Here is a 14,057-nt window from a genome sequence, read left to right on the forward strand (position 1 = left end):
TGTAAGTGAACATGTTAGTTGCTCAGTTATAACAGACTCTTTGTGACTCCATGGACTGTAGCCCTCCTGACTCCTCCGTCCATGGAAGTCTCCAGGCAAGTCTTTTGGAGTGGGTTGCCATTCCCTTCTCCAGGGGATCTTCCCAACCCAGGGATTGAACCCAGGTCTCCTGCATTGCAGGCATATTCTATACCATCTGAGCCGCCAAGGAAACCTTCATTAAGTAAATATGCCCTAAACTCCTTTGTAGCCAAAGGTTACAAAGCCTTTGCAAGGGTGAGTGAACCACAAAAAAGAGATTCATGAGCATATTTTTACATTGGCAAGAAAAACAAAATGTCACTCAACTAAATTTAAGATTGTTCACACACATCTGTTACCACCAGAATGTTATAAAAAATCAAAAAAGAAGAAGAAAAAGAGAAAAAGAAATGAGAATAGTTCACAGTCTAAATAGCTCTGGACATTTTTCTATTGTTCAGATCACTTATGCTATTTCAACAATGATTGAGAGGCTATCAAAGCAGAAGCCAAAACATGTTTGTGGTCTGTCATGTAGCAACAATTTCTGGTTAAATAAATATACAGACAACCATATCTCAACTAGAAAATGTATATGTTAGATAGCTGTTGTTATAAATATATCACTAAAATGTGTGCAAAAAAGCAAGAAATATAAAATGTTACACATCAGACAATATCATAAGTAAATCACATCCCTGAGAGATAGAGACAAAGACTGCTAGAAAACATGTTTCTGAATCAGGTACATTTCCTCCCATTTCAGAGAATAAAGAAGGTACATCTTACAATATGAGCCCCAAATCCTCTGAATTAGAATATTAAAATCTAATTAATCAGAGCAGTTTGTCCAAAGTCTACCACTGAAAGAAATGGATACAGTTTATCATAAAACCACAGTCAAAGTTTTAAAATCACAAAAGTGTGCTCAACAGTGTGTAAAAGGCTCTACTTATTCATCTCAAAAATCAAAGCATAATTTTAAAATACAGGGAAACAAAACTCAAAGAACTGGAATCATAAATCGATCTTTAATTATTTTCAAAATGGAGTTCTTTTAAATATTGACATCAATTAAAGAAATCATCAATGGGTCTATTAAGCAAAGCTGACAAAAATATATAACAAGAGCTCCTTAATATAAAACTAAGTCATAAGTCTCCAAAATTTTGCAGCAAACACACTGTCAAAATGTTTAAGTGCCATTTATCCAAAAATCAAATGCCAAATTACTGGAGTTAAGAAGTAACAATAAATTTACTTGGAAGTTATAATAGAGTAATTAGTTATATTTGAATTAGCTGTTTAGTTAAGTAAGTTGCATTTATAATGGTTTTTACATATGAGGAGAACTACTGAGGGAAATAAATTCCATGTTACAATAATATAAAAGGTAGCTTTATTAGACTTTAAAATAAATGCTTCAGCATATTGTTCCAAACCTCACTTAATTGTCCTGAGAAAAGATAATTATTTGTTAAATTACTTTTTTATGACACTCTGTTCCCTTAGACAAATTTGAATAGTTAATCAAAATATCTATGGAGATCATTCTTCATAGCAATTCAAAGTATCATTTCTTCATAGGCTGTGTGATATAACAGCATCATAGAACTACACCTTTGACAGTTTTAATGAGGTTATTAAAAGATATTTTGAATAAACTATTTTTTAAATTTCTGGTTTGAACAGTTAAATTGGACTACTTTGAAACAAATTAAATACTTCAGAGATGCTAAAAGTACCTCTCCAGTGGTCCATATCTAATCATTTTATAAAAGGATCTGCCCTTTCCACTTACTATAGGCTTTTACTGTATATATTTTATACCAGTAAATTTAAAACTTTGTAAGTCATCAGATATACTCTATGAATGCCAACATTAGAATACCCAGACACTTTCTCTTTTGGTAAGTAAAATAAAATCTGCAATTTAAAAGTTTAAAACTGTCCTTTCAAACGAGTGTGAATCAGAAACAACTTTCCAAAGACAGCCTCGTATTTTCAGAAGGCAACAAACTGTACATTTAGGGCTATTTAAATGAGTATATAAAAATGCTATCCAAAGCAATAATTTTGTACAACTGCAATTAATTTATGATAAATTAAAACAAAAACTCAGATTATAAAAATTTAGTCATAGTTGACATTCGTGTATCAACTGCTGCAATAAGAAAGCAATTCTTCAAATTAACATATTAACACTTTCTAATATTGTATTTTTAAATGGTGAACCCTGAATTTGAAATGTGATGAACATCGTCACTTTTTATAGCTTAGACTGACTTGGTTAGAGCTTGGAGTTTCCTCTTTCTATCTGTAAAAATATGACAGACCTAAAATAGATGATAGACATTTGGAAAACTTACACTGTCAGATTGCTTGCCCCGGTCACAGTCCCACGTCGTCGCTGCTCGCTGGCCAGACCTCTCCATGGTGCTGAAGAGTTACCCTTGCCCATTTGAGAGGAAAGAGTTGTTTATTCGAACTGGCTTTGCAAGAAATCCATAAAGGACTGTCTGTGTTAGCAAGTGAAGTTATCTGAAGAATTTCTGTAACACATACTACAAACGAGACGCTTTGCTCTTCAGTTATCAACCGCGATACTCAGGCAGCTCAAAGAAGATTTTGGAGCACAAATCTTCAAGTATTGACAAGAAAGAAGGAGAGCTCTTTGGGAGATGAAGTTTGCTGATTTTTGTCAATGTTCTTCAAATTTGGGGGAAAAAGAGAGAGAGAGAGAGACTACAAGGCCATTTAGAGAACAGAGGATTCCAGAAAAGTTCTTGATCTTAATGCAGAAAACAAGCTCCCGTTAGTCCAAAGAAGCCAATTTGCTTCATTCTATCATTGCCTCTACTTTTTTGATAAAAATACAGTAAAATGAAATAAAGCTCAGAATTCCACGAGGCACTGCACACGCTGTGTAAACAGGTATGCCTCACTCTAGCCCCAGCCTCTGTCTGCTGAAGATTATGACAGCAGAAATCAGGCTCGTGTGGCTTTCACAGATTATCTCTTTCTGAGGCTGAAACGTATAAAGAGCCACATGACACCCAATGATGTCATCTCTAAAGCAGGTCACAGTTGCTGCTGTGTGCAGATGAAGTCCTTCTAGTGAAGATTTTGGCATGGTGATTTTCTTGAAAATCTACTTGCATTAAACAGTGTGCTCTTCTATAATATACTTAACCCTATCAATACCATAAAGAGAAAATCAATGTATTCCCCACATGTGAAGCAGAATTTCTGTTTACATTAAGATCAGCTTCTGCTGCTCCTTTAGGTTGTAATTAACCCATGGTGAAGATAGCAAAGAAGGGATTTCCCCTCACAGAGATGTGAAGGGAATGTGAGGACTTGCAGAGATACAGAATCTACTTCTAAAACTTCTCTCAGAATTTTTAGCAAGTTTTTTAAAATTATGTTTTAACATCAATCCATGAAAATTGCAAAATAAAAATTAAGGCAACTGTCCTCAATTCCAGACATTTTACTTGATGGAATTTAAAATTTTCCATAGACAAAAATTTTACTAACACTAGCCCACAAAGGATTTGAATATGTTTTCAAATGTTAGTATGAAACTTTTTTATTCACTATTTCTAGAAGTTTTTCAGCTTTGAATAAAGTAACAAGACTTTAGCTATACTATAAGTTTTACATGTAACTGGTAATAAATTGTATACACAGATATTATTTTAAAGAATGTGTAATAATGACAAATATCTATTTCTATCCTGTGTAGTATCATATATTTTCTCTTTCTCAACTATGTAGTCACACATCATAATTTAGGGTTTTCAGTTATAGTTGACATTCTTGTCAACTAATAATTAAATCATCAAATATCTTTTCATGCCAACTAAGAGCTGTCAAAGTCAAAGGGAAGAATAAATTAAAACTAATCTAATCAGTGCTTATTGAATGTATCCTCTTTTAATATAAACCAAAATGGATCAAACAACAGAAGCCTTCCTTGGTGAGCACTGTATTTATATTTTTGAGAAAGAAAAGAACCATAAATCTTAGAAAGAGAAAATGGAATTTTCAACACAATGAGTGCCACTGGGAAAATTCTATTAAAACAATAGTGGGTGTTCTGTTATTGGAACTATGAAAATTTGCCTAAGCACCTCCTCAAGGCACATCATTACAATACTAAAATATCGAGATGAAAATTAGAAAAAATTGATCACATGGATTTCTTAAATAAAATAGATTTTTTGCAATTTCTATAACTCAGTGTTTCCTATACTTCAGTGATAATGAAAGTTACCTAGAACATTAAAATAAAAAATACAGAATTCCCAGATATTCTGATTCAAACTATCTACTGTGGTTATAGAATCCGTATTTTTTTAAAGCTCTCAAAAACCTTATTCAGAAAACTGCAATAATTAATAAATTACAAAGTATACAATTATCTAAACACAAGGGAAGTACAAAAATATTTTAAAATATTTGTCATAATTAAAGGCCAAATTATTGCTGCATGAAGCATCCAATGTTGGAGGTTCCCTTCTTCCCATCTCCTCAGGTTTCCATGAGAAAGAAATTTCCTACTACCAGTCTCTGATTTCTACCCTTGGATCCATTTCAGGAAGGTGGAAGGAGTTACTCTAATTGGAGGATTAGGCAAAGGTCCTGGCGACAAGCATCATTCTCCCTCTGCTTTTTAATGGATCCACCTCCCTGCACAAGATCTGTGGGTGAGGTTGACAGTATTTAGTGCTTCCTGGGATTGGTAAGTTTCCCTAAAGCCAAAGTTTAGTAGCAGAAAGCACTATGGCTGCAAGTCCTAAGTACACTTTCAAATCCAGCTTTGACAGGAAATAAAGCTCAGATTTCGACATCCCTCTGCCTGAATCGCTTGCCTTTCAAAATATGTTTCCAAATTAAAGGCAGAAAAGGAGTTATTTATTGACTCCCTAAAACCCCATCTCCTAACACTGCTATGTTGTTGACTAGGCTTGGTCTTTGTAGCCAGTTAATGTAATAAGTTTTCCAATTGAGTAAATTTTGCATCATATAGCTCTGTGATAGAGACCTATTTAAAAAAAAAAGGAAATGTCATGTGTAAAACTTTCATTAGAGGTTTTCAAAATGCACTGTTCAATTTATATTATTATTGAGCCACTTAGAAACTCCAGTTCTTGGAATTTTCTTCAATAACTACTAACTCTAGTAGTGTTCCATGGATCAGTAATCCAATAAGATGTTACTCTTAAAGAGTTTCCTGGTCAAAGAAGTTTGGGAAACATGGAGACATGACTGCCTTCTGCAAATTCAAAATGTGTATTAGCTTATTAGTAAGGCCCCAATAAGTCCTGAAGTACATAAATTGACTTATTTCACCCTTCACCCAATTAGCATCTATCTATCAATATCCTATATGAGACTAGTACGGCTGGTTTTACATTTGGGGAAAGTCTGCTCTGGAAGATATTTTAGCAGTCAGATTTTTGTGCCCAAACCATCTATACAATTAATCACTGAAATGTTATTGAGGATCTCTTTTAAGTTGTCAGTACATCTGTTGAAAGAATTGCCAACCACTACTGGGGAATTACGTAAATTATGCAAGGGCAGAAGTTGTGTGTACTTAGATGGTCATTTTTACCTCCAGTGCTAGGAAAGGCCCAGCACACAGTAGGCACTCAATATTTGTTGAATGAGTGAACAAATGCTGTAGACTTAACCCAAGGATGTGAATAACTCCCCTTTCCCCCAAGATGTCTTATTTACAAAAACTACATCCTAAAGAGTCTTAGGCCAATGAGCTATCCAGGAAAAAAGAAAAAAGAATACAATAACAGACCTCACTCCAGTTCCACCACATCCAGTTTCTCCTTGAATTCTTAAGCATCTTTCGATGCTCATCCAAAGAATGGAATTCTGATTTGCGATGATGAAACAGGTTTTGTGACAGAAGGTGCATCTGATTCTAAACTAGGGATTCAACATTTTATCTCACCTAAGCTGTAGAATTAAGGACAGGATCTATATGAGGACAAATGCTGAGACTGGACTTGAGGTAAACTTCAAAAAGAACAAATTCTTTTTCAACTCTCTTTCTGTAAAATGAGGTACTTAATGCCAAGATTTTTGCATCTGTACTCCAAGGTCAAAAACTTTTAGACTGCTTAGAAGGATTTATGATTTTACTATGGATGAATGAGTCAGTTATCAAATAAGGAATTGTCAATTTTGCATATCATTCTGAACTCAGGAAATGTTCAACATCAGCAGTTTTTAAAATAATTTTTTAATCCTCAAACTGAAACAACATGCTCACCTCTAAACCTAACAAGAAAAATGTTCACAAATCATTAAGTCAAAAGGATGACTTGGGTGAGGGAATCAGTATTATCAACCAATATTCAAATACATAAAGGAGAGAGTGTTTGTGATATACAGATACTACTTTTTGCTGGAGAGGATGTGGAGAAAAGGAAACCTTCCTACCCTGTTGGTGGGAATGTAAATTTGTGCAGCCACTAAGGAAAACAGTCTGGAGGTTCCTCAAAAAACTAAAAGTAGAGTTGCCACATGATCCTGAAATCCCATTTCTGGGCATATATTGGAGAAAAGCATAATTCAAAAAGATCCCTATACACTAATGTTCACAGCAACACTATTACAATTACCAAATATGGAAACAACCTAATTGTATATTGACAGATGAACGGAAGAAAACAAGTGGTACATCTATACGATGCAACACTGCTCAGCCATAGGAAAGAATGAAATGATGCCATTCGCAACAACACGGATGAACCTGGAGATTATCACACCAAGTAAATCAGAAAGAGAAAGAACAATACCATATGGCATCACTTATATGTGAAACCTAAAATATGACATAAATGAACTTACGTACGAAATATAAACAGCCGCACAAACATAGAGACTTGTGGTTGCCAAGGGGAGGGAGTGGAGAAGTGAAGGATCGGGGGTTTGGGGTTAGCAGATGCAAACTATTATATGTAGAATCAAAGAACAACAAGGTCCTACTGTATGGCACAGGGAACTATACTCACTACAAACCATAATGGAAAAGAATATGAAAATGAATTATATATTTATAATTGAACCACTTTGCTATAGAGTAGAAATTAAGACAATGTTGTAAACCAAATATACTTCAATAAAGTAATTTATAGAAACAAGATATTACTTGTGTACAATTCCATTTTATTCATTCACACTGTCATATATGGTTATATATTATATAATTTCTAAAAGTTTGAAAAAGAAAACACTTGTTCTCTCAGACCCTAGTCTGAAGTAGAGAAAAATGTATTTACTTCTATATCAAGAAGTCTTCTCTTTTTACATATGATTACTATATTCTCTGAACCAAAATTTGAAACAAATAGATTGGCAAAAAATCTGTGCTATTTCATGGTCTGAAAGACTAGATGTTGGATAGAACTTGGGTGCTGAAACATTAGAACTCATGGAACCTAAATTTATAACAGCTGAGCATAATACTGTAACTTGTCCCTGACCTGGAAAATCTAGGTTATTAAATTATTAAGTAGCACAAGGCTTACATTCTCTATAATGTCACAGCTCTCAAGACTGTACTAGAAGTCCAGTCTTTTAAGGCCTGAGTTTCCTCCTAAAACAAGTGCGACTTTGTAAGAAGACTTTCTCCCTTTAGTCACTAGATTTTTCCTGATGTATTTAAAGCCTAGAGGTTGTAAATCTCAAAAAGGGTAATAAAACTTGAGGATAATTAAGCATATTTAATATAGGCACACTTGCCATGTCTGGCAGGCAGGCTTTGGTGGTGTCCTTGGGGAGGTGTGGTGGGTCCCCTGGCTGCCTGTTATTGACTACCCAATACTTTTGCCGAAAGCCAGGACCATTCCAGCAACCCCATAAATATGAGGGCTCCAAGGCTTTTTCCAGGACAGTTAGGGTATCAGGGTCTTGAGCTGGCCCAGACCACTGCTCCTGAACCTGGTCAAGAATTATAAGAACTACAGAAACTGCTCAAGAATCACAAGAACTATAATTGCTCCTGAGCAGGAGTGAAGTAGGGTCAGTCTCGTGGTGGTGGGGGGTGGGGGTGAGGCCAGGAAACCCTGTTCTCCCCAACATGCTGCAGAGCCCCCCATTTGTTTTTCCTCAGGTCTGAAGTAAGAATAATCTGGATTTTCTTTTTAAACCAGTCAATCCTAAAGAAAATCAACCCTAAATATTCATTGGAAGGACTGATGCTGAAGCTGAAGCTCTAATATTTTGGCCCCCTGATGCAAAGAATCAACTCACTGCAAAAGACGCTGGTGCTGGGAAAGAATGAGGGCAGGAGGAGAAGGGGAGACAGAAGATGAGATGGTAGGATGGCATCATCGACTTACTGGACATGAGGTTGAGCAAATTCTGGGAGATATTGCGGGACAGAGAAGCCTGGCTTGCTGCAGTCCAAGAGGTTGCAAAGAGCCGGACAAAACTGAGCGACTGAACAACAAAACTTTTCTTTTACTATGTATGTGGGTGGGATTTATCAAAAGAAACTCGTTTAGAGGCAAAAGTGCTTGCACCTGACTTCAACTTTGAGCATTGAAAATTCGTTTTTAAAGGAGCAATACTAAAATAAATCCATAATATATTACTTTTTAAAGCACAGCTCCAATCTCAAAACCTATACACGTATACATATATACCCTGAACATATGAAAAAAAAAATATATATATATACACACACACACACACACACACTTTAGGACACAATTTGTTTCTCATGGATTCATCTGGTGAATTGAAAACAGGCTGCGCGCAGCCCCGGCTCCCTCAGTGGGAATCAAGGTAAAAATGTCACCTATGCTCTTCACAAGTTTTCCACAGTGTTTTGAAGGCATGGAGTGTTTTTCAAGAGTGGGTTCAGAATTGACTAACATTTATTGAGAGATCTCAGGGCCCAGGCTCTGTGCTGTTTTATATATGCAGTACCATTTAATCTTCACAGCAATAACAATCCATCTCTATCTCTAAATCTATTATTTCCAGTTGGCAGTTGAAGAAGGGCCTCTCAAGTGATAATCTTAGATTCACAAGAAGTGGCGGAACTGCTATTTTAAGTCAGGTCCTCCGGTCCTCTTACCAAGCCAGGGCTCTAGTCCCTGATCCACACTGCCCCCTACAGGCCAGACGGTAACAGTATGGGAACCAATGGGGGGAAGGGGGTGTGGCCAGGAAGGCAGGCCCAGGCAAAGCGAATCCCTCCAAAACAAATGGGACTAAGAATGTCTCCAAACAACGAAGGATTTTTTTGTATTTATGCAGGGATATGCTATTGATTTGTAAAAAAAAGTATAAATCTAATGGTTTACAAGGTACCATACTATAGTTTCTTTCCATGATATTCTATTACACAAATCACAGATTTCTTAAAACGGGGAACTAAAAGAATAAGTATTTGGTCACATGAATGTGCTTAAGAAAAAACAGACAAAACACAAAGCATTTTCCAGTGTTGTCCTCTATGCAATAACTAGTATTTTTATAGTTAAAAAAAGTTATTCTTTGCTTCTCACTTTGATACCCACAAGTTCCTTTTCTTAATAACAGCTGCTATTCAAAAATGCTATTTCTAAAACAAATTTTTCTGTTACCACATGATACACTGTGGTAAAGGGCACTTAATATGCAAATTGCTAACATAACTTAATATTATCTTCCCTCCTGTTGCTCTTTAATTTGGCATGGAGCAGCTGAGGTTTGAGGTTTTAATCAAAGAGCACTGAATGAGGCAATTTATAAAATCAAATAAGCATTCTTTTTTCAATTATTTCATTCACTGTTTATACCTACTAAATTGTAAAACAGTCCTAGAAATGCATTAATGCAATGATTGTGTCTTTCACTGCTTGACCATGTCTAAATGAAGGCTTATTTTCAAGTACTGCAATATAGTAGAACAGTAAAGCATGCAGGCTCCAGCCCAGTGAGTAACCCAAGGCAAGCTGGTTATCTCTCAAAGTCTCATTTTCATCATCTGTAAAATGGAGATAATGACAGTACCTCCTTTATATGGTCATAGAGAGGATTAAAGGAAATAATCCACAGAAAGCATTAGCGAAGTGCTCAGTTCTTACTAAGATGATGAATTTGAGAACTCATATGGAAACATTACTGTTGCTATTTAATTTACAGCCGAAATATTCTAAGAACTGTATTAACTACATGCTTGGCCAGAAGAGAACAGGCGCATGCAAAAGCACCATTCTCAGCTCAGCACAAGGACTCCCCCAGATCAGGTTTCTGGCTTCCCATGTAGCACATGCCCAGGGCAGACGGCTAGGATGAGCAGTAATTGCAGTTATTATAGGCATGGGGGCGGGTGAGCAGCTGGCAAGGCCCCGGGGTTAGGCAAAGGCAGACTGGCCTCCAGCTGAGGTTGTTAGAGGTTAGGAGAGGCTTAGAAGGAAACAGGCAGCTGATCAGACTGGAGAAGACAGACAATGGTTTTGGCAGCAACAGTGACAGATCACGCCCAGAGGAAGAGGGCTGTGGTTCAGCAAGCTGAGAGGATCCGGCAGGAGTCAGGGGCCTGGGAAAGCCCCTAGGGAGACACCTCATTGACAGCAGTTGACTTGGACCAAAGGCTTCTAACCCTGAAGTTCCAAAGGACTTCCCGATTATTTGAAAAAGCTCTTGACAGGCTTAGCCAAGGTGAGCTGGGGGTCATCCTTATCCCCTCCATAAACTTGAGGTCTACTCATCAGAGGGTGGTAAAACCAAGTCTTCCTCTCTGGGGCTCCCCTGAGTATATATATGAAACCAGTGGGTGTGGCAGGTGAGTCAAGGTAGAGCAAAGTCACTTTCTTTTCATGGAATGGCACCAACAAAAGATGTGAGAATCTTTTTGAATGAAGTCTCAGCAAAGGGCTAATCACGGAAGATAAAACAACCTTAGTTATACCAGTTCCAAACAACGAAGCATGAAGTTTTAAACAATTATGGCTTTGGTATTTTACCCGCCTGATGAATGAGAGACTTGGGAATGTGCCAACATCCTATATTTTCATGTTTTATTCTGTCTTCAGGGTCACACCATTGCCATCATCAATACCAAAGTTGTTCCCATAGTCAACATTAGAATTCTGGGCAGGATCTGCTTGCTTTCTGAAGCTAATTCCAGTAATGATTTTTGAAAGTCTGTTTTGATTTTCAGTGTTTGTAGGCAGTCAGGAGTGAGCCAGACTCCCACACAGGAAATAGAGTCATCTTTGTCCCATGGGCACAGAGCTAAGGCGTGATGACATGGTGGTGGAGCAGGGTGCCACCCTCAATTCAGTCTGACACATCTTCTGGAAAACCAAATTGCTGGGCACACCAGAAAGGGAAAATCTCCTCTACTAAGAAACCTCAGGGCACCTGGAGTCTAGGCTACATTAAATAAGGCAAAACCATTAGCAAAGCTGTGCAAAGACAGACGTAAACATGATGACCAACGAGGGGGAAGGACAGGCATTTTAGGCACAAAAACACTTGAGGTGCTAGAATCAAAGCGCTGTAGCAGCATAAGTATAAAGCAAAGATAGATTCTTCCAGAATTTCAATAAGCCAGAAGGTTAACTGTCCTAAAGCAATACTAAAACCATCAGAGATTTCTAGACAGTTGATATTGTCTGGAATTAGGGCTGAGAAAGCACAAACGTGATAGCAAACTCAAGCCTTTCACTCCGGGGCAGAGTGATTTCTCATACCCAACTTCCATCACTCAAATCAAGGCTTCAAAGTCATTTACTTTGTACCTTCTATTAACATTCACAGCGAAGGTATCCTAAACACTCAATTTTCACATTCTTTTTCACTGACAAATCAAGAATTAAATACAAACTTTGCTAAATGCAGACATTTTCCAAAGTGGTTCATGAGCACCCTCTAGTGACAGTGAGGCCAGTTAAGACAACACATGCCCCCTACCAAAACTGTCTTTAAAAAGTGCAGATTCACAGTATTCCATTTCTAATGTCAGCTAAAAATAGATGTTCTGCCACCATTATTTGCACAGCCATAAACTTAACTTACTTCTCTCTTTAGAATCCGTAACTAGATAAAGCCATTTATTAAAGAATATGCAGTGCAATCATCTGAAAACATTTCAAAGTACCTTTGCTTGATCCCAATGTGAATGCATTATTTTGGCTGTTGGGAAGCATTTTTACAACCAAATAAACTTGATTATAAAGTAGCCAAGGATGACTTTAAAAAAATAACAATACACTTGTATAGTTCATTTCTCTTCCTAACTTACTTCAGTACTCCAGTGACTACGGTAACTGATCACAATGGCTAAAGCCATATAACTCTGTGTTACAATTGCCTGATCATTTATTTCCTTACACATTTGGTGTTTTTGTTTTTGTTTTTTTTTAAACAGAGGCTTCTCTCAAATTCCTCCATTTCTTAACCCTGTACTCCAGAGTTCTTAAACTAGTCAACCTGGGAAAATTGTGGTCTGCAGGCATGGTCTATTTACATTTAAAATTTTCCTACTGGTTGCCAACATTTAAAAATCTCCTGAAGAAGGAAAATGATCTTTGGCAACACTTGGCCACATACTTCCAGGAGCCGGGGGAAGTATGTGTGTGTATGTATGGGGTGTCCCTTTAGGTCAACCAGTAACAACTCAGTCCCCATCAGTCAACGGGTTACTTACCTGGCCCTGAAAGCCTTTAAGATGCAACCTCTGAATCTGAGGCCCCTTCCAATTCTTCTCATGAAAGTTCTCTTTAAAATCCTAGTAACCAAGCTAATCTATCCTATCTGTGCCACAAAAGGCTACCAACGGCACAGACTAAAAGGAACACACTATCATCAAGAAAAGTAAAAAGATATTCTCAGTAACAGAGGAATGCCAACACCCAAACGAATAGTTTAGACTGATTTCAAATGCAGTCAATTCCCTAAGCCTCGATAAATTTCACTTTGCCTTCATGACCCACAGCTTCGAGAGGACAAAACCCTCACCATAGCAAACAAGCAACTTGTAGATCACAGACCACCTGCTCACATCCCCAGATTCCTCTCTTAGAGCCCTGGAGACCAGACAGCTGGCCAACCAAGTCACGAGAAGGAAGTGCGCACTCACGGGGGTGCTGCTATCTGAGAAGGTGTTCATGCTGACGGAGCTGCTCAGCTTGTCCGAGGACAGGGAGGGCGGGGACGGGCTCCGCTTCTCCAGGGGCTCCTGCCGCTGCAGGTACTCACGCCATGCCCGCTGAATGCTGCCAAAAACAAACAAAAAGCGTCACTCCAGTCATAGACTCAGACTCCGGCAAGCACAAGGCGTCCGAAGGAACCGACTTTGACCTTGAACCTGAAGCACACAGACCGTGACGTGGGAAGTCAGAAGACCTGGACTGTCTGTGTTATGGGTTTGACTTTCACAAGCTTACCTGAACTAAGCCAGTCTCCAAGAATCGACTTAGTCAGAAAAAGTCATCTGTCAAAGTGCAATCAGTTTGCACATGTAAATGTACATGCTTTGGTTTATGGGACACAAAACCTTTCCATTTCTCATCATTTTTTCAAGTGAGAATAATAAATTATTGTTGAAGAACTGTTCTGTGCCAGGGTTAGCACTTGGCTCTGGACAGAGGAGACAGCACCGCCCTGGGGGGCTATTCCCATAGACTTCAAGGTGAAGGGTGTTCCATGATGTCAGATGGTATAGTCTATGTGACCAAATACATTGGCTCTGCTCTGGAACAAGACAGACAAGTGCCCTGAGGTCATGGATTTTACATACTGTGGGAGGAAACAGGTAATGTATGATGAATGAACAAAGATGTGGACAGAGCAGACAAAAATATTTGAAAGTGTTATGTACTATTCAGAAAATTAAAGTAACTCATGATTAGGTGGCTTCTTGAGATTTCACCCAAGGAAGTTTTTTATTTCCTGTGGCTAGTAACTCTCAAAAGAGTCATCTTCTTATTTGAATAACAGAAACCTTTTCATTCTTGCCTGGAAAATCCCCTGGAGGGAGGAGCCTGGTAGGCTACAGTCCATGG

General features: G+C 37.8%; 1 protein-coding gene across 1 annotated transcript in view; it reads right to left on the reverse strand.

The window, feature by feature from the left end:
• Positions 1-2,386: 2,386 nt before the first annotated feature.
• Positions 2,387-14,057, reverse strand: part of IQCJ (IQ motif containing J) — a 203,752-nt gene continuing 192,081 nt past the window's right edge. The window contains exons 4-5 of the mRNA XM_043473394.1: positions 13,133-13,268; positions 2,387-2,473 (exon numbers count right to left, since the gene is read on the reverse strand). Of these exons, the coding sequence (XP_043329329.1) occupies positions 2,387-2,473; positions 13,133-13,268 (223 nt within the window). The remainder of the gene's footprint in view (positions 2,474-13,132; positions 13,269-14,057) is intronic.

Source organism: Cervus canadensis, chromosome 7, assembly GCF_019320065.1.
Source record: "Cervus canadensis isolate Bull #8, Minnesota chromosome 7, ASM1932006v1, whole genome shotgun sequence".
NCBI classification, from domain to species: Eukaryota; Metazoa; Chordata; class Mammalia; order Artiodactyla; family Cervidae; genus Cervus; species Cervus canadensis.